Source organism: Dendrobates tinctorius, unplaced genomic scaffold, assembly GCF_039654945.1.
Source record: "Dendrobates tinctorius isolate UK_male_01 unplaced genomic scaffold, ASM3965494v1 ptg000069l, whole genome shotgun sequence".
NCBI lineage: Eukaryota > Metazoa > Chordata > Amphibia > Anura > Dendrobatidae > Dendrobates > Dendrobates tinctorius.
Window position 1 is genome coordinate 8,481,434 of NW_027361737.1, and position 21,268 is coordinate 8,502,701.

Here is a 21,268-nt window from a genome sequence, read left to right on the forward strand (position 1 = left end):
TGTCACTGTCAAACTCTGACAGCGGCATTTAACGTGCGTGATTGTGGGTCACCGATGGGTCGACATGACAACCAGAGGTCTCCTGGAGACCTATATGGTTGTCACTGCGGGATCAGAGCAAGTGAGGTATTCTGCTGCATACAGGTGATCTGATCATCGCCTGTATGTAGCAGGCCCAGTCGGGTTATGGCAGCTACTAGTCTCCCATGGAGACTATTGAAGAATGCCTGAAGTGAAAAAAAAGTTTAAAAAAAAATAAATATACATATATATATATGTTTAATTTACCCCCCTTTCACCCCATTCAAAATAAAATGGCCTTTATTTCACTAAATCATTCCAATATGAACCCTGATTATATGGGTTTACCGCGACAGAAAGGAGCCAGAAGACTGCAGCGATTTCTCTTTCCCCTGCACTAATTAGAAGAACTTCATATTAAACAATGTAAACTTTTTGTAGAGCAGGGATAAATCTGCTCTGTTGAGAGCTCATGTGACATTAAGGCTCTCAGCTGTGCACTGTTAGCCACTCCCATCTCCTATATAATCTGGGTCCTGGCTAGCACTCATTGTCAGAGTAGCTTATGCTTCATGGCTGAAGGTTGCTGGTGGTTATTATTGCAGAACGAATTTGGTTTATTTATATGTGACTGTTGCTAGGTTTTGAGTGTGTTATTATTCCCTTGCTTCTCCTACTTTGGTTTAACGCCATCCTCCACTCCCCAATTCATTTCTCTGTTGTCTGAGTATATTTATGTGATTGGTATTTTCCATTATCCCTGTTCATATTACCTTGTTACATGGTTGGTGTATTACGGTACACTACTACTCCCCTCTTCCCTGGGTGAGGGAAGGGTACAGATTAAGGGCAGATTCAGGAGCTAAGGCAAGGTACGTTGTCCCGGCATCATCACCATCAGAAGTAATATGGGGAATAGGGTAAGCTTAGGGTACCTCAAGTGTTTGGGACAGGGATGGAGTCCCTGGTGTCGGGACACCTGACAACAGAGTCGTGAAACCTGACTGATTTTGTTCTTGAAATTTGAGTTTGGGATGTTTCATCATAACAATGCATAAATGTAAGATAGAAGCTGAATTAAAGATATATTGGTTTGTGATCACACAAAATCAACAAACTCATTGTTGTAGGAAACATTACAACCCTTCTATTATACCTCTCTATAAACATAGAGTTAAGCAATCTAATATGAGAAATAGAATTGTATTTTTATGTGTCCCATGATAGTATAAATCACAGCTTTTCATATATATTGCTACAATGTGTTGAAGGCCATATGTGAAAAAGAAGAACAATAAAAACTAATAGCATTTTGCAAAATGTATCAAATATTATAGCAAGAGACTCATCATTATTTTTCTTTATTTACCAGGAGAAATCTGTGCATTTAAGATCCATGGTCAGGATACTCCTTTTGAGGCAGTTGTGCTGAACAGAACATCTGGGGAAGGTCGACTAAAAGCTAAAAGACCAATTGACTGTGAACTACAAAAAGAGTATACCTTCATCATCCAGGCATATGACTGTGGGGCTGGTCCAAGTGGGGCCAACTGGAAAAAATCTCACAAGTAAGTATTTAGTGTCCTTACACACTTTTTTAAAAGTTGGCTTATGAATCCATCAGTTTCTTTAAATGATTTAACAGTTGCATAAGTGCTGATCCAAAAAATGTACTTTGCACTCTTAGTGATCTTGTGATAAAAAAGTGATAATCTGTCAATGGGTAGACAGCTGACAGCATCTCTGCCGATCCTTCCTCTAACTGCAAACGCTCTTTACAGATACTTTTTCAAATTTTTACTTACAACCCTGATTTAAAAAAGATAGGACACTGTAAAATATAAAGGAAAGAAAAATGCAATGATTTGGAAAACTCTTATAGCCATTTTTTTTACAGCAGAATATAGAACTCATCAGAAGTTGTAAGTTAAACATTTTACAAGTGAATTAAGTGAATTTTGCCTGACCTAATCATGCCTGTCTATAATACAGTGCCTCCTGACGGCTTGTCAATGAAAGCCATCTAATATTGTCTATTGTCTGGCCTTGTTCTTTGTGCAAATGGAGTTTTCCAGACTCAGTCAGTCCAGTTGGTGGGATACTCAAAGTCTATGCAGTTTTACCTTGAGAAGCATTTTTCTAATATTGTTTAGAAATTAACAATTTTTTGATGCAATTGTTCATATAGTGAACCACTGACCATCTTTAATTCTGAAAGACTTTGCCGCTAAAACTTGCCTTTTTAGGGCTCATGCAGACAACCATATTTACGGTCCGAGTGTGATCCGACAAAACATTGGATCACACTCAGACCAATGTTATTCTATGGGGCTGTGCACATATCCGATTTTTTCCTCAACTGCCAAATGAGCAGTTTTATTCAAAACTTGCTGTGCACTCAGCCATGCAAGTCATTGAGTCTTGGAAAACATCAGTCTGCATTAAGCTGTCATTTGAGTGCAGTCCAATTTCCACAGACTCAAAGAATGGAGAATCTAGGGAATTTGTTTACTCCACCTTCTCCTCTTCCGAGAGAATCAGATTACACTATGATCAAACTCTGATCAAACTGTAGTCAGAGTTTGATCAGCATGTTATTTGCATTATCAGCACGATTTTCTCAGATGAGAGAATTTACCTTAGTCTGCACCTGCCCTTTTGATGATTAAGATATCTACTACATATTTATGGCAAGTGCTGTGACCAAGGCATGCAGCATTCCTGATGCTATTTATACTGACAAAAAGGCAAGAAACTAATCCACTCAAATCTATAAAACAGATTTTTTTTTATTAAAGTAAAGTGAAGAGCTAGTTGCTGCATATCCCCTGACGAAGCAATGATGAAACGTGCTTTGGGGCTCCAGGGCCACACAGCAATTAACACTTCTCTTCATCACATGATGGAAGTACTCTTTAAATGTAATATATATATATGTATATATATGTATATATATATATATATATATTATATCCTATTTTGTATTATTCACAGGGATTTACTGTATACTTTAGGCACTGGGAAGCATTCCATATAACTAACAAGTTTTATTTTACATTGCTTTTATGTTCCATTGAGCTACTCTTCTTTTCATCTGTTGTTATTTAATAGATTAGCTTTAATAAAAAAATTCAGTTTTATGTGACTTTAGTGCACTAGTTTCTTGACTTTTTGTTGGTATAATTATTATCTGATTGAATCTCAGTCAAGATATTTTATTATATTCTCAGCTCCTTATTGGTTTTATTTTCTGATGCTATGCATGCCTTCTCATTTATTCCTATTAATATACTAATAAGTTTTATGATAGATGCTATTGGTCACAGTGCAATTGTGTTCCCAGTTATCGTATCTATGTAACATGTAATAGAAAAATGGCCTGAATTAGTAAGAAATCCTACTTTGGTAAAACAATGGCTATACCTAAATTAAAGCAAGCAAATGCCTAATATAGATAACAATCCTGAGAATTCTAAAAAGACAACTAAAGCAAAATTTAGATTTTTTTTATTATCTTGTTAAGTATGTCCCTCCGTGTAACCTTACTCTCACATGTGAACAATATAGGAAATTTAGTACATTTGCATTCCTAAATCTAAGAGTTATGGTAATTTTTCTGCCATTTTGCCTTTATAAGCGTAAGGTTATTGCATTCATTAATGCAAAACACTGCATGAAATATGTATAGCTATATTAACGCAGCATCCATTCAACACAGCAGCAGCTTGCACATAATTTTCATAATTAATATGGGATATTTTTATCTTAGTTTTCACATAAAGAACAGACACTGTAAAAGCATATTAGCCATACACAAACACACACATGCTTTATGACTATCTTTAATAGAACACGTAATAAATGTTTTAGAGGGGCAGCTAGACATAGAATTTTATAAATCATTGTTTAACCTCTTCACGACCGCCCACAGTAGATAAACGTTGGCGCTTGCTGGGCTTTGTGCAGCGCCGACGTTTATCTACTGTCGGCGGTTTTGTGCCCCCCGGGACCCCCACATACCTTACAATGCGGGGATCCCGGTGCGCAATGCATGCTGGGACCCCCGACGTCATCGAGACCTGATTGGTTCAGGTCCCGATGACGTCAGCGTCACAGCAGCCAATGGGAGCGATCGCTGGGAAAGCTGCTTGTTTCCCGGCGATCTCCCTCATTGTAACGCGGCTTCTCCCTCTGATCTAACACTGACAGCTGATCAGAGGTGAAGCAGCGTTATTGTGTGACTAGATCGCTGCCTGGCACAGCTGATCGCTGCCTGGCACAACTGTGCCAGGCAGCGATCTTGTCACACAGTAACGCTGCTTCACCTCTGATCATCTGTCATTGTGAGATCAGAGGAGAAGTCGCGTTATTATGTGCCAGGCAGCGATCTTGTCACATAGTAACGCTGCTTCTCCTCTGATCTCACACTGACAGATGATCAGAGGTGAAGTGGCGTTACTATGAGTCAGATCGCAGGGCAGCGATCTTGTGACAAAAATAAAAAAAAGTAAAAAAAAAAATGCAGGGGCTAGGGCTAGGGTTAGGGCTAGGGCTAGGGTTAGGGTTAGGGCTAGGGCTAGGGTTAGGGTTAGGGTTAGGGCTAGGGCTAGGGTTAGGGTTAGGGCTAGGGCTAGGGCTAGGGTTAGGGCTAGGGCTAGGGCTAGGGCTGGGATTAAGGTTATGGGTGTGTTGGTGTTAGGTTTGTGGTTAGGGTTATGGTTAGGGCTGAGATTAGGGTTAGGGGTGTGTTGGGGTTAGGGTTGGAATTAGAATTGGGGGTTTCCACTGTTTAGGTACATCAGGGGCTCTGTAAATGCAATATGACGCCCGCAGACCATTCCATCAAAGTCTGCATTTCAGAACGTCACTACTTCCCTTCCGAGCCCCACCGTGTGCCCAAACAGTAGTTTTCTCCCACATATGGGGTACCAGCGTACTCAGGACTCAGGACAAATTGGACAACAACTCTTAGGGTCCAATTTCTCCCGTTACCTTTGTGAAAATAAAAATTGGGGGCTAAAAGATAATTTTTGTGGAAAAAAAATGATTTTTTAATTTTCACGCCTCTACATTATAAACTTTACTGAAACACTTGGGGGTTCAAAGTGCTCACCACACATCTAGATAAGTTCCTTGGGGGGTCTAGTTTCCAAAATGGGGTCACTTGTGGGGGGTTTCCACTGTTTAGGTACATCAGGGGCTCTGCAAACGCGACATGACACCCACAGACCATTCCATCAAAGTCTGCATTTCAGAATGTCACTACTTCCCTTCCGAGCCCCACCGTGTGCCCAAACAGTAGTTTTCTCCAACATATGGTGTACCAGCATACTCAGGACAAATTGGACAACAACTCTTAGGGTCCAATTTCTCCTGTTACCCTTGTGAAAATAAAAATTGGGGGCTAAAAGATCATTTTTGTGGAAAAAAAATGATTTTTTTATTTTCACGCCTCTACATTATAAACTTTACTGAAACACTTGGGGGTTAAAAGTGCTCACCACACATCTAGATAAGTTCCTTGGGGGGTCTAGTTTCCAAAATGGGGTCACTTGTGTGGGGTTTCCACTGTTTAGGTACATCAGGGGCTCTGCAAACGCGACATGACACCCACAGACCATTCCATCAAAGTCTGCATTTCAGAATGTCACTACTTCCCTTCCGAGCCCCACCGTGTGCCCAAACAGTAGTTTTCTCCAACATATGGCATACCAGCATACTCAGGACAAATTGGACAACAACTCTTAGGGTCCAATTTCTCCTGTTACCCTTGTGAAAATAAAAATTGGGGGCTAAAAGATCATTTTTGTGGAAAAAAAATGATTTTTTAATTTTCACGCCTCTACATTATAAACTTTACTGAAACACTTGGGGGTTCAAAGTGCTCACCACACATCTAGATAAGTTCCTTGGGGGGTCTAGTTTCCAAAATGGGGTCACTTGTGGGGGGTTTCCACTGTTTAGGTACATCAGGGGCTCAGCAAACGCGACATGACACCCGCAGACCATTCCATCAAAGTCTGCATTTCAGAACGTCACTACTTCCCTTCCGAGCCCCACCGTGTGCCCAAACAGTAGTTTTCTCCAACATATGGCATACCAGCGTACTCAGGACAAATTGGACAACAACTCTTAGGGTCCAATTTCTCCTGTTACCCTTGTGAAAATAAAAATTGGCGGCTACAATATCATTTTTGTGGAAAAAAAATGATTTTTTTTTATTTTCACGGCTCTACATTATAAACTTTAGTGAAACACTTGGGGGTTCAAAGTGCTCACCACACATCTAGATAAGTCCCTTGGGGGGGTGTAATTTCCAAAATGGGGTCACTTGTGGGGGGTTTCCACTGTTTAGGTACATCAGGGGCTCTCCAAATGCGACATGGCATCCGATCTCAATTCCAGCCAATTCTGCATTGAAAAAGTCAAACAGCACTCCTTCCGTTCTGAGCTCTGCCGTGTGCTCAAACAGTGGTTTAGCCCCACATACGGGGTATTGGCGTATTCGGGAGAAATTGCACAAAAAATTTAGTGGTTCATTTTCTCTTTTTACACTTGTGAAAATAAAAAAAATGGTTTTGAAGTAAAATGTTTGTGAAAAAAAGTTAAATGTTTATTTTTTCCTTCCATATTCCATTCATTCATGTGAAGCACCTGAAGGGTTAATAAACTTCTTGAATGTGGTTTTGAGTACATTGAGAGGTGCAGTTTTTAGAATGGTGTCAATTTTGGGTATTTTCTGTCATATTGACCCCCCAAACTCACTTCAAATGTGAGGTGGTCCCTAAAAAAAATGGTGTTGCAAATTTTGTTGTAAAAATGAGAAATCGCTGGTCAACTTTTAACCCTTATAACTTCCTAAAAAAAAAAAATTATGTTTCCAAAATTGTGCAGATGTAAAGTAGACATGTGGGAAATGTTATTTATTAACTATTTTGTGCGATATCACTCTCTGATTTAAGGGCATAAAAATTAAAAGTTTGAAAATTGCAAAATTTTCTAAATTTTTGCCAAATTTTGATTTTTTTAACAAATAAGTGCAGATCATATCTAAAAATTTTTACCACCATCATGAAGTACAATATGTCATGAGAAAACAATGTCAGAATCAGTAGGATCTGTTGAAGCGTTCTAGAATTATGACCTCATAAAGTGACACTGGTCAGAATTGAAAAAATTCGCCCGGTCACGAAGGCAAAAACAGGCTCGGGTGCGAAGGGGTTAACAATTAAAACAATATACATATCTTCCAGATCCATTGCTTTATTGAAATATCCTTATTTGTATCCATATTTGAATTAGACTGCAAGTTTGCTGGGTATGGTAAGTGGATCTGCAGGCCATGGCCTCTCTTCAATTCACCTGCTTGGTTGACAATTGAAAACAAAATTATTATCTGTCCATGCTGTTAGTTCAGCAGCCAGGGGCAGCTCTGAGTAGGGAGAATAGAAGAGGAGCAGTGGACTGAAAATGCCACTCCTATGCAGTCTAAGGCCCCCTTTACACATCAGGGATTTTTCTCATTCACAAAATATGGGTCAACTTTCATCAGAGTTATTAAACAGATTTTTGTCAGTGTTTGGTCAGTGGATCAGTATTTTATCAGCCATATTCTAATATGAAAGAAATTGCAACTGTTACGCTCCGGGATTCTCCTGCTGCACAGAATGGATCTCAAGCCTTGTCTGGTGCTGTCGTCTCGCATTCAGGCTCAACCGCTGGGATGACTGCTCAGCACAGACTTTGGTCCCAGCACCTTGCTCAGGCTCATGCTGCATATGTAGTTACTGCTATCCCTCTCGTTAAGCCTATGGTGACTATTAGTTTACACGTGCAGCATTGTGCTCTGGAGCCTAAGTCCAGATTTGACCTTGTTTAGCATGTCCATGATATGATCCCTTCCCATTTGTGCTCAGATGTCAGGTGCTCTGGTGATGTGGCAGCTTCAGATTGGTCCACAGGCAAGGTCCTGTCTGTCTGGACTTGAGCAAGGTATAAAAAGCTCTCAATGGCGCACGGCTGTGCGCTAGTATCATGTCTGTTTGGTGTGTTGGTGGTTACTTTGCCACCCTGTGTGCAGCTAATAGCGCTGCGAGTGTTTGTCTAGACAGGCAGTGTAGGGTGGGAACTCCCGCTTGAACTTACCATCTGCACCGGGTGTCCTCAGGCGTGTGTGCTAAAGCACACCGTGTGTCAGAGCAGGGTCAACCACCAGCTTAGTCTTTCTTGGGGGATTAAGATATAGGGACCCCACTAGTATTTTTCTATATGCCTGTGCAGTCTAACAGGATATAGTCTTTGCTTCATAGAACCGCTTTGTGGTGTAACGGAGCTTGTTATTTTGCGCTCTGTGCATTTAACACAGTGTGCTTTAAATGTTTTCTTGCAGCCTTGCTCCGCCATTGTGTTAGCTGCGGTTTCTCCATCACCACACGGTAGACTCCGGATTGCGAACGCACCTTATTATAATTTCTTATTTGGTGCATTCCGCCAATCCTAACAGCAACACTTCTCCTTCCCATTGAAAGGTTACATAATCTGCACACATATGACATTCATGTGCTGTCCGTTTTTTCCACTGACACATAAAGTTCTACTGATAGAACCAGCATATGAGAAATAAATGTCTGAATAAAGTCTTACTTACATGTGGATAAAAAAGGCTTTCTCTACAATTAATTAACAACTTTACCCTGAACCCTGTTTCATATTCCTGACTAGCCAATTTTTTTCAATTTTGATCAGTATCACTTTATGTGTAACGCATCAATGGATGTTAGTCATTCTGAGACTATTTTCTGATTACATATTGTACTTCATAATAGTGGTAAAATTTGTTGGTTACAGCTTGAGTTTATTTGTGAAAGTAAGGGAAATTTGGTGACAATTTTTAAAATTTTGCAATTGTCAAACTTTTCATTTTTATGCCCTTAAATCAGAGTTATGTCAAACAAATAGTTAATAAATAACATTTCCTACATGCCTTCATTATAATAACACAATTTATAAAACATATTTTTTGTTAGGAAGTTAGAGAGGTTAAAAGTAGATCAGCAATTTCTCATTTTTCCAACAAAATTTGCAAAATCATTTTCTGGGGACCACATCCCATTTGAAGTGACTTTGAGGGGCATATGTGACATAAAATGCCCAAACTGACACTATTATAAAACCTGTACTTCTTGAAGTCCTTAAAGCCACACTTAAGTTTATTAACCCTTCAGGTTCCTCACAGGAATTAACACAATGTGGAAGGGAAAAATTTACTTTAGCCCCAATTTTGTATTTTCACAAGGGTACCAGGAGTAAATGGATGCCATAATTTGCTGTGCAATTTGTCCTGAGTATGCCAATATCCCATGTGTGGGGGAAAACTACTGTTTGGGCACACAGCAGGGCTCAGAAGGGAAAGAGAACTTTTTGAATGCAAAATTGGCTGAAATAGAAAGTGGATGCCATGTCACATTTGCAAAGCCCCTGATGTACCTATATAGTGAAAATCCCCCACAAGTGACCCTACTTTTTAAACTACACCCCTTAAGGAGCTTGACTAATGGTGTGGTGAGCACCTTGAACCCACAGGTGCTTCACAGAAATGTATGTATATACTTGAGCCACGACAATGAAAAAATGTATTTTTCCCACAAAAATGTTGTTATAGCCCCAAATTATTCATGTTCACAAGGGTAACAAGAGATATGGATCATACAGTATTTTGTGCAATTTGTCCTAATTACCCTATATGTGGTGGAAAACTACAGCATAGGCACACGGCAGGGCTCCAATTGAATTCAGGAGCGCAAATTTGTCTAGAACAGAATGAAAATGCCCAGACATGCCAAAGCAGCAGAAACCCCCACAAGTGACCGCATTTTAGAAACATCAAGTCTTGAGAAATTCATAAAGCGGCATGGGGAGCATTTTTAACCCTTAAGCGATTCACAGAATTGTGTAATATTGGGCTGACTCAATGGACAATTACCATTTTTTCCACTAAAATGTTCATTTGGCCTCAAGTTTTCAATTTTCATAAAGGATAATATGATAAAATGGGCCACAAAATATTTTATGCAATTTCTCCTGAGTGCATCAATACCTGATATGTGGTAGAAAACTACTTTAGAGGCAATGCTCCGAAGGGAAGGAGCTCCATATTGTAATGCACATTTTGCTGCAATGATTTGAGGGTGCTATGTCACATTGGTAGAACCCTTGAAGTGCCAGAAGAGCAGATTCCTCCATAAAATGCTTCATTTTACAAACTGCACCTCTCAATGAATTCATATAGGATGCAGTGATTACATTATAACACGGGTGTTTCACAGAACCTTACATCAATGAAGAAAAAATAATTAAAATTTTTACCACAAAAGTTTTTATTTAGTCCCAGATTTTATATTGTCACAAAGTGAAATGGGTAAGAATGGCACCAAAATTTGTCACACCATTTGTAAGAAACATGACAATATTTTAAATGTGGCTGTACAGTACTGCTTAGCCACACGGCAAGACTCTTGAGGGACGGGTCACTATTTGACTCTTGGAGAACAAAATATCAAAGAATAGTTTGCGTGTTCCATATACAGAGCCACTAAGTGCCAGAAGAGCAAATCCTCTCCCCTCAAGTGACACCATTTTTTAAATTACTCCTCTCTAGGAATTTATCTACAAGTGTAGTGAAGATTTTGCCAGAAACAAGCAGCAGTGAATGTTTCTGATTTAAAACTGCAAATATGCCAGTGTACCTCCCAATAAATCGTAATGCCCATACATTGTGCCCAGCTTGTGCACCTGTTAATTAGGCAAGCTCTTATCACTATAGAAATGCCAAACATGTGGATGCTAAATGTGGTTTAGACACACTTTTGAATTTGAGAGCACATAATTCACTGGATTTCTTTTGGGGGGTGAGGAGCCATAGTGCTTATCCTGAGCTTTTGTACTACTAGTAACGTGGTAGCCCCCTATATTTCCATTGACAGATTGATCTGAGTGGAGGCTTGCTTTTTGGTGTTTTGAGTTGAAGCTTTTGTTAGGAACATTTTACATAACATTTGGGATCACATTATATATTGGTATATTAATATTGTTTTTACATAAATAAATGAATCTATTGGATTAATATTTTCAATTTTTTTGTTATTTGTTTTGTGTTTTTTTTAATATTTTGAAAATGTTCTAAGCCTTTTTTTAATTTTATACCTTGTGCCACTTTTCAGCACTGACAGCTGATTTAATACTTTTCAATACTGGGCATCAGATCAGAGTCTTGAAGGCAGGGAGTAGTCGTGTCAGGTCACTGTGAGCTGGGGTCACCGTGGAGACCATCGGCACAGCTCGATCGCAATTGTGTTATGCCGATGGGAGCAGAGAGGGAGCTTCCTTGGTCTGTGATGCCCATCAATGTTACTGTCACTAATAACATTGGCATCGGAAGGGTTAAACTCCCATGAGCGTTCCTGCAGGGTGTCAGCTCTCATATAGAGCTGACACTCACATTTAATCAAGGAAGTGATCTTGGGGAGCCCGCGTGATCGACTCAAAATATATGTATGGCGGCTTGCATGAAGACAGCTCCCTCAGCCCCATACATACACAATTTGAGAATGGGATATTGACCTATTTGAGTATCTGTAGTTGCTCTCCTAAACACTGCTGTCAGTTTTCTTTCAGTTTTTTTTCAAAGCATGTGCTTTCTCTAGAAAAGTATCGCAATACAAGGAAAAATTCTATGGCTCAAGAGAAGAGCAAAATTGATAACAGTACTTGTCAATTATTTTAGCAGCTTCAGGTTAAAATCCTGATTTGAAAACACTTGGGACACGGTAAAATGTGAAGAACACAAGAATACAATGATTTGTAAATCTCTTACAGCGAAATATTATTCACAACAGAATATAGAACACAGATCAAAAATTGAGCTTTAGACATTATTCCATTTCATTTGAAAAAAATTACTCATTTAGAAATTGATGGCAGCAACACATCTCAAAAAAGTTGGAAAAAGGCCATGTCTACTATTGTGAAGTACACTTTTGTTATTTTTACAACAGTGTCTGTAAACATAGGGGAAGTAAGGAGACCAATTTCTGAAGTTTACGGAGAGAAATATTTTTTCCATTCATCTCTCTTGTAGGATTTTAGCTTCTCTGTAGGCAAGGGTCTTCTTTGCTGAATTTTTCGTTTCATCATGCGCAAATGTTCTACTGGTGCAAGGTCTGGTCTGCAGGTGTCCAGGTTCATCACTGGAACTCTTCTTTTGAGGAGCTATGCTGTTGTGATGGATGCAGTAGATGATTTATCATTGGCTTGCTGAGTTATTCAATGCCTTAACTGAAATAGATATTCTCTGGATGGGATCATATGTTTTTCTAAAATGTCTACAAAATATGAAGTATTGATAGTACCTTTCATGATGTGTAAGGAAGATTTTGTACTGTGCAATAAAAAGCTGCATGGTCACTCTCCTTTTGAGTCTATTGTACATGACATCCATGTCTTCCATAAAGAATTTCAAAATTTGATAAAGTTGACCAAAGAACAGTTTTACATTTTGACTCGGTCCATTTTTAATGATCTTTGGCCCAGAGAAGATTGCAATGTCTGTGGTTTGTTGATATATGACTTCTTCTTTGCATGATATAGCTTTACATTATATTTATAGATTGCATTGAAAACTTGGCTCACAGACTATCATTTCTGAAAGTATTCTCAAGCTCATGCAATGAATTGCATGACTAAATCATGTCTATTTTAATGCAGTGTCAAAAGAGGATCAAAGATCAAGAGCATCCAATACTGACCATTGGCCTTGTGCCTCATACAGTGGCATGTAAAAATATGGGCACCATTGGTCAAAATTACTGTTATTGTGAACAGTTAAGCAAGTTGAAGATGAAATGATTAGAGTTGAGCGAAACGGGTCGGTCAAATTCATAAGTCGCCGACTTTCGCTGAAGTCGGGTTTCATGAAACGAAATCCGACGATAGCGTGAGGTCGGCCACGAGGTCGGCGACCAGAGCGCCAAAGTCGCGTTTCAAATGATGCTTCCAGCGCCCTTTTTCAGCCAATGATGGAGGACGCACACTGTGGGCAACGCGATGACATGGGCATCGGTCACCACCATCTTTGAGAAGGGCATGCAAGTGATTGGCTTTCTTTGTGTGGCGTCACAGGGGCTATAAAAGGGCGTGCACGCCGACCGCCATCTTACTTCTGCCAATATTAGCATTAGGGAGATGTTACAGCTGCTGATTCTGAGTAAGGGAGAGCGTTAGGCAGGGAAGAAGATCAAAAAAACTGCTTCTGCTGTTAGCGATTTCCACTGTACAAAACAACAGTTTGTGTGCAGTGACAGGGGAGGCTATATTTTTTGTGCATCTGCTCTGTTGGTTATTAGGCTGCCTTATAAGGCTCCCTGATAGCTGCATTGCTGTTTGCACACTGCTGTGCAAACTGCTTTTTTAGAAGCAAAAAATACTTTTCTTCCTCTTTTCTGCACAGTTACCAAACGTTCATTTTTCCACACTTTTGTGTGCAGCAGTCCTGCTTATTAGGCTGCCTGCGTCCATACTTGGACTGAGAGCATCATTGTCAGCCTCCTAAAATCTCTAGGGAGCTTCCAATTCTCCCCAATACTATATACACACTTTGTACTTTGCCATACACCAGCCAATTTCAGCCTGTTAAATTGAGGTGTAATCTATATTGGGCCTGAGATAATAGTTCAGCCTACTAAAATCTCTAGGGTGATTCAAATTCTCCTCAATACTATATACACACACCTTGTACTTTGTCATACACCAGCCAATTTCAGCCTGTTAAATTGAGGTGTAATCTATAGTGGGCCTGAGATAATAGTTCAGCCTCCTAAAATATCTAGGGAGCTTCCAATTCTCCCCAATACTATATACACACCTTGTACTTTGTCATACACCAGCCAATTTCAGCCTGATAAATTGAGGTGTAATCTATAGTGGGCCTGAGATAATAGTTCAGCCTCCTAAAATCTCTAAGGAGATTCAAATTCTCCCCAATACTATGTACACCTTGCACCTTGTTTTACAGTACCCTATGGCTGGTGGTATTTTGGGAACATTTTTCAAAATATGAGGAAGTATGGTGGAAGAGGCCGTGGAAGTGGGCGGAGGTTGCCAGCTGGTACTGATGGTGGTGGGGGTCCATCTGCTGGTAGTGCAAAAGCACAATAGCACCTAAGGCAGGAGGTGTTGAGCCTGCATCATTGTCTGGCTCCACAAGGCCTCAAAGGCTCCCTTTTCTGGGAGTAGGTAAAATGCTTTGAAAGCTGGAGCTTCAGGAACAAGTTTTGGCTTACATTACTGACACAGCCTCCAGCTCTATCGCCTCCTCTTCTGAAGTTTCAAAAAATAAAAGTACTGAGTCGTCAGTGGAGGCTCCTGGTCAGGAACAACACCTTTCCTTGTGTACTTCACCCCAACCAAAAGTGAAGGCTGCGGCAGGCCACACTACAGATTACTGATTACTCCATGGAGCTCTTTTCACATACCATGCCTGGGTTATCAAGTCAAATCATGAATTCCCCAATCCAAGATGAATCGGATATGGAGTGCACTGATGCACAGCCAATGCTAGATTTTTCTGCTGGTACATTCACTCAGAGCACTACATTGTCCTCGCAGTGTACTGAGCCAGAATCTGACCCTGATGAATCTCAGGTGCCCCTTCCCGCATACTATACCACCTTACACAGTGACACAGAGGAAGGTGCACATGAAATTGAAGAGGAGGTGATGGATGACCCAGTTGTTGACCCAGATTGGCATCCATTCGGGGAAGAGGGTGCCGCTGCCAATAGCTCAGAAGAGGAGGAGGATCCACAGCAGGCATCGACATCGCAACAGCTGTTATCTGGCAGGCCCGTAGCAGTCAACGGTTTACAAAAACCAAAAGAGTTGCAGGACAGCTAGGCCAGACGGTCAAATTAGCACAGTGTGCAAGGCCTCAAAATGTCTTCCATAGTAGGAAGAGTGCAGTGTGGCATTTTTTTGAACAAAATCCTAATGATCAGGCAAAGGTTATCTGTAAGAAGTGCGCAAAGACCTTTAGCCGAGGTAAAAATCTGAGATATTTGAATACCAGTTGCATGCTTAGACATTTAACCACCATGCACTTGCAAGCATGGACGGACTACCAAACCTCACGTACCACATGTGCACCTGCTCTGAATGAAGGTAGTCAGCAACACTACATTGCTTCCCCCACTGTAAGCCCACCGGTTAGCACACCACCAGCAGCAAATGTTGAGGTGTCGTCGCAAGGCCAAAGCAGTCAGGGAATCACAATGTTATTGCTATGAAAGACTGAACCTAGGCCATCAGCAAGACCACCAACACCATCACCATCACCAACCCTCTCTCAGTCCGCCATGTCCACCGCTAGTTCCACCATATGCAGCTCTCAGTTACTGTGTGATGAAGGCTTCTTCATGTGGACGGGGTGGGCCTGTAGCTATGGAGGGTGGGGTTGTTGCTATAGAGGGCAAGTTTGGAGTAGAGTAGGAGGTTAAGACTGCTTCTCATTTCAATGCCATAACACCCCCCCCTTGGACGTTCTGTTCAGAATATCTAGAAAACCATGCAAACTAGTGACAGAAAGTAAATTACTTATTGTCATAAATCTGCAACCCAGGTATGTACTGAGATTATGTGAAAAGCCCGGACAACCCTTTTAAGTGATAAGAATTGATGTGTTTGGCATCAAAATGGGCATTGTAGGTGTGTTTCCTGTCCTCCACTCACTGCCGACTTTTCTTCCCCATCGACTTGCATTGGGTTTCGTGTTTCAGTCAGCCTTCGACTTTTCACGATAATCGGCCCATTTCGTTCGACCCGACTTATGCGATAGTCGGGTTTCATGAAACCCGACTCGACCTGAATAAAGGCAAAGTCGCTCATCCCTAGAAATGATCTCTAAAAGGCCTAAATTTAAAGACGATAGATTTCCTTTATATTTTAGGCAAAATATATATACTGTATATATTGTAATTGTTTACATTTTAAAAAATTTGCAAAAAGGAAAATGGGCCAATGTAAAAGTGTGGGTACCCTGCATGGTTATTGCCTAATAGCACCTCCTTTTAAAGATGGCACATTTCCATTGCATTTTAGGCAAAAAAAAATGGTCATTTTTTACATTTTAAAATCACAAAAGGAAAATGGTCTGATGGAAAAATGTGGGCACATATGTAGATTTGTGTGCTCAGAAAAATTTGAACAAGGTTTTAAACCTTAACTAGCCTGTCAGGGTTATGCCTTGTTCACTATCATCATTAAGCCAGGTGATGTAAATTTCTCAGCTTTATAAAAACCCAGCCTCCTCTAACCTTGTGCCAAAAACAGCAGCCATGGGTTCTTCTAAGCAGTTGACTAACACTCTGAAAATGAAAATTGTGTAGGCCCACAAAGCAGGAGAAGGCTATAAGGAGATAGCAAAGCATTTTCAAGTTGCCCTTTAGTAGTTAACAGGAGCAATGGCGGTCAAGATAAGGTCTGAAAGAACCCCCACTTGATGGCAAAAGATGTTCAGAAAGATTTTGCAGATTCTGGAGTTGTGGTACATTGTTCTACTGTCCAGAGACACCTGTACAAATATGGCCTTCGTGGTCATCATAAGAACACATCTCCTGTGTTCTCACCATGAAATTCAGCTTCAGAAGTATGCAAAAGAACATCTAAACAAGCCTGATGCATTTTGGAAACAAGTCCTGTGGACTGATGAGACTAAAATAGAATTCTTTCACCACAATGATCAAAAGTATGTGTGGAGAATAAAAGGCAAAGAATTTCAGGAAAAGAGCATCTTGTCAACCATTAAGCATGGGGTGGATCAATCATGCTTTGGGGTTGTGCTGCAGCCAATAGCACAGTGAATATTTCACAGGGAAGAGTGGATTCAATGGAATTTCAGCAAATTCTTGATGCAAATATAACACCATCTGCAAAAAAATTGAAGTTGAAAAGAGGATGGCTTCTACAAATGGATAATGATCCTAAACACACGTCAAAATCCACAATAGACTACCACAAATGCCACAAGCTGAAGGTTTTACAATGGCCCTCACAGTCCCCTGATCTGAATATCATTGAAAATCTGTGGCTAGACCTCAAAACAGCAGTGCATGCAAGACGACCCAGGAATCTCACAGAACTAGAAGAATTTTCCAAGGAAGAATGGATAAAAATCCCTCAAACAAGAATGTAAAGACTCTTGGCTGGCTACAAAAAAGCATTTACAAGCTGTGATGCTTCTAAAAGGGGATGCTATTAGACAATAACCATGCCAGGTGCCAATACTTTTGCATTGGCCCATTTTCCTTTTTGCAAATTTTTTAAAATGTAAAAAAATGACAACATATTTTTTAAGGAAATGTGCTACTTTTAAATTTAGGCCTTTTAGAGATCATTTCATCTTCGTCTTGCTTAATTGTTCACAATAACAGTAATTTTGGCCAGGGGTGCCCAAACTTCATGCTACTGTATGGAATTCTCCAGAATCTCTGATTCTTTTGATGATACTGCACACTGTATATGATGGGATATTCAAAGCTTTTGCAATTCTATGTGGAGGAACATTTTTGTAAAATTGCTCCACAATGATTAAATGCACTTGTATACAGATTGGTGAACCTCTGACCATCCTTGCTTCTGAAATACTCTGCCTCTCATCCATTTTGAGATATTTTATTGTCATCAATTTGTAAAATTAGTTAATTTATTAAAGTCAAATGGAAACATCTAACTTTTCTCTTCTGATCTGCGTTCTATGTTCTTTTGTGATATAACATGGCTGTAAGAGATTTCCAGATTATTGCATTCTCATTTTCATTACAGTTACACAGCATCCCAACATTTTTGGAATTGGAGTTGTACTTCTAAATAATATTGAATGCATTAATTTAAGGTAGAAAATAGGATAATATGTGACTATGTGTTTAGGGTGTAAATTTAATAAAGATATTCCTAGCTGCCTAGTCTATTGAACTGGCTATTGGAGACCATGTAGGGTAGTAAACAATGGTAAGTGGTATACTTAAGTTATACTTTAAAGTCCAATGGAAAAGAAACACTGGGCAATCTCCTGGATGGCTACCCTCTAAATCAAACAGACACTATATAGATGTAGCACTATTCATTAATAGATCACATATACTATTGAGCCACTAAAATTGTCATTTCTGTTAAAAATTATTGATTAGAAAATAAGTATTAGCTAAAAATAATGACTGCAATCTTTAGCATTAGATGCAAATTTCTGTTTGTGCTGTCAAACAGTCTCTTAGCATTTGCTGTCAATTGAATTGAAACATGTCATAGAAAGATTGGATTATATGTGCCATCACTATAGGCAGCAACTCAATTGCACCAAATATTCCTCACTGGAGTTTTACACTTTTTTTCTCTTGAAAACTTGCATTTTTTTTGTCATTTCAAGCAGTTTACATTTCCCTAGGTTTAGGGTAGGCATAAATGTAGAGCTGACATGTCAAACATAAATGATACAAAGAGTCATCACTGAAATATTAGAAGACATCAATGAAAAAATAGATTTTTGTTGGTAGAATATGTCTTTTAGGGTAATTTTCCATGTAAGCTTAAAAATAGATAGCATGCGCAAGAAAAATGATAAGTGAATTTTGCCTTGATATACAAATCATAAAGGACAATATTACTGCATGGAAAAGTAAAGTTTGTTAACTGTTATGATTCATTTCTAGCAACCAAAGATCATTTCTTAGGATATCCTATAAAGGTTCTGAAATATTAGTAGATTTTTGTCCAAATTAATCAATTAATCATGAATTTTGCAAATGCATATATTTTCTGCCAAAAATGTCATTATTATATTCTATCTTAACAGTAATGAGTAGATTTTTGATCATCACTGTTATGGCACTTATAGAGTATGAAGAGTTGCAACTGGGACACAGAATGCAGTTACTGAAGAACCTCTTTTTTAAAAAAGAGATTCATAACATATTTGTAGTATTCATTATGAGTAGTGCTGCATATAGCGATATTTATCTTCGCATAACTTCCAGGTTCGTAAGAAAGTTTACAGATGTTGAATATTGCCCTTTCAAATAATGATGATATAGTAGCCCAAGAAGGTGAAATGGTTGCCCACTCAGGGGGATATGGAAGGTTGAGCCAGGTGGCATGAATGTTTGATTTACTCATAGGGAGGCACAAACTATTAAATATTATAAACCTTATAGTTAATAGTTTTCTAAAGGAAGCAACATGCTTAGTATTTTAGTCTCTTCCAGAAGCACCAAATTTTCATTAGTACAACAGTTTTTTACAGGCAGTCAGGTCTTATTCCGAACAAACTGCAGCTGTAAATTCCCCTGCAGTGCTAAGCTTTCTCCACTGATTGTGACCTTTCTCTCCACATCTAATGTCTTTTGCTGGCACAGTGGTAGTCCATATGCTTCAGCCACCTCTGTGTTCCTTGACATAATTTTTGACAGGGTTTTTGCAGTGACACAAGTCTGGCACTTTGCACACATTCACATTTTTCACAGGAATTATGTTTTAGGTTGCCTCTGGAGTTCTACTTTTCTGCACTATGAAACATTTGCTCTACGCCCCTCTGAGGAGGGACTACTTGTTGAAAAATGCACCATTTGATGCAGACATAAACCTCAATGGTCCCTCGTTCAATGGCTCTTTACCTGAGACATACTGTACCCCTCATAGCTCTCCTCTTGTTTTCAAATGGTGGAGCCTCTCTCATTTTTCATGTAGGCTGGTCTTCGCTTGACTCCATGTCACTCCTTCAACCAACTGCATCACCAAGAAGACGTGGTCTATTAACCCATTGCTCACTTATTTCATACAAACATTCACCAAAAAATTTTGGTACCTTACACCTCCCCAATAAGTAAATAACTGAAAGTCATAGTGACCACGGCTTTCCAGCTAAACAGCAGCGAGACCAAATGCACTTTTGTCAAACACAATAACTTTACATAACCTCAATAAAAAGAATATGCTAGCCTCTTGGAATAATCCAACATGGGCTGAAATCTCCCAACTTTGTGTTCTAGTGATGTGCAAGGGTGCTTGTTACTAGGGTTTACTGAGCATGCTCAGGTGTTCTCCGAGTATCTTGGGCATGCTCATAAATTATGTCTGAGTCCCCATAGCTGCATGATATGCGGCTGCTAGACAGCCTTAATTCATGTGGGGATTCCCTAACAAACAGGTAATCCCCACATGTATTCAGGCTGTCTATCAGCTGCAAATCATGCAGCTGCGGAGACACAAACATAATCTATGAGCATGCCCAAGATACTCGGAGAACACCCTAGCATACTCGGAAAACTTGAGTAATGAGCACACTCGCTCATCACTATTGTGTTCTCTTTGTAAATGGCTTGTGGACCTTGTTTCAAGTTCCTAGCTTTTTTTAGTTACAATAATAACATTTTAAATATATTACTTAATTGTAAAAATTGGTTACAATTATGGATTTATGGTTGTGCTTTTATTTCCCATTAAAGAATATTTCCTTTAGCTTAAAATAATTTGTGCTGAATAAAAGATCATTCAACAAATATTAAAACCTTGGAAAAGAAAATAATGTTTTAAGAAGCAATTGAATTTCATATTGACTATTGTACAGTGTTGACAAACCTCTTCTCCAAAGCTTCCAATACTCATTATTGTAGTTCACTAAACTTTCACTTGCCTTTCTCATTGATGTAATTGCTAAGAAGTCTGTAAACTCAGTAAACTCTCCATGTCTCATCCCTTGCTGCCTTTGTCCCTTCATCATGGAATCTATCCCCTTTGAGAGTAGAAAAGAATTACTTTTACCATTGCTCTTTAAAGAAAGCCCACATTGAAGCTATGTCATTAATTTAAAACTGCGCATTGCCTCCCATAGCTTTGCCTATAAACATTTAAGAATAAAATCTTATTTTCTTGTTTTTGGTAAGATGATTAGTTTTTAGTTAAGTAAAGAGGTCGTTATAAATTGAGTTTCATGGAGGCAACTCTGTAGCCAAGGATGTATAAGGTTTATCTTGGCTACTAATAACCATATCTCATCCTGGATCGTATCTACAACCATGACTCAAAATCCATTTTCTCTCTGAACTGGCACTTCCAACTCTCACTATTATGGTTCATACTCATCTGCAAGGAAAATGGACGAGTGCAATCAGATAAAAAATCGGATTGCTCTCTGACCAATGTTAAT

General features: G+C 39.4%; 1 protein-coding gene across 1 annotated transcript in view; it reads left to right on the forward strand.

The window, feature by feature from the left end:
- CLSTN2 (calsyntenin 2) overlaps positions 1 to 21,268 on the forward strand; it is a 1,499,677-nt gene that overhangs the window by 991,953 nt on the left and 486,456 nt on the right. The window contains exon 3 of the mRNA XM_073581085.1: positions 1,394 to 1,589. Within this exon, the coding sequence (XP_073437186.1) occupies positions 1,394 to 1,589 (196 nt within the window). The remainder of the gene's footprint in view (positions 1 to 1,393; positions 1,590 to 21,268) is intronic.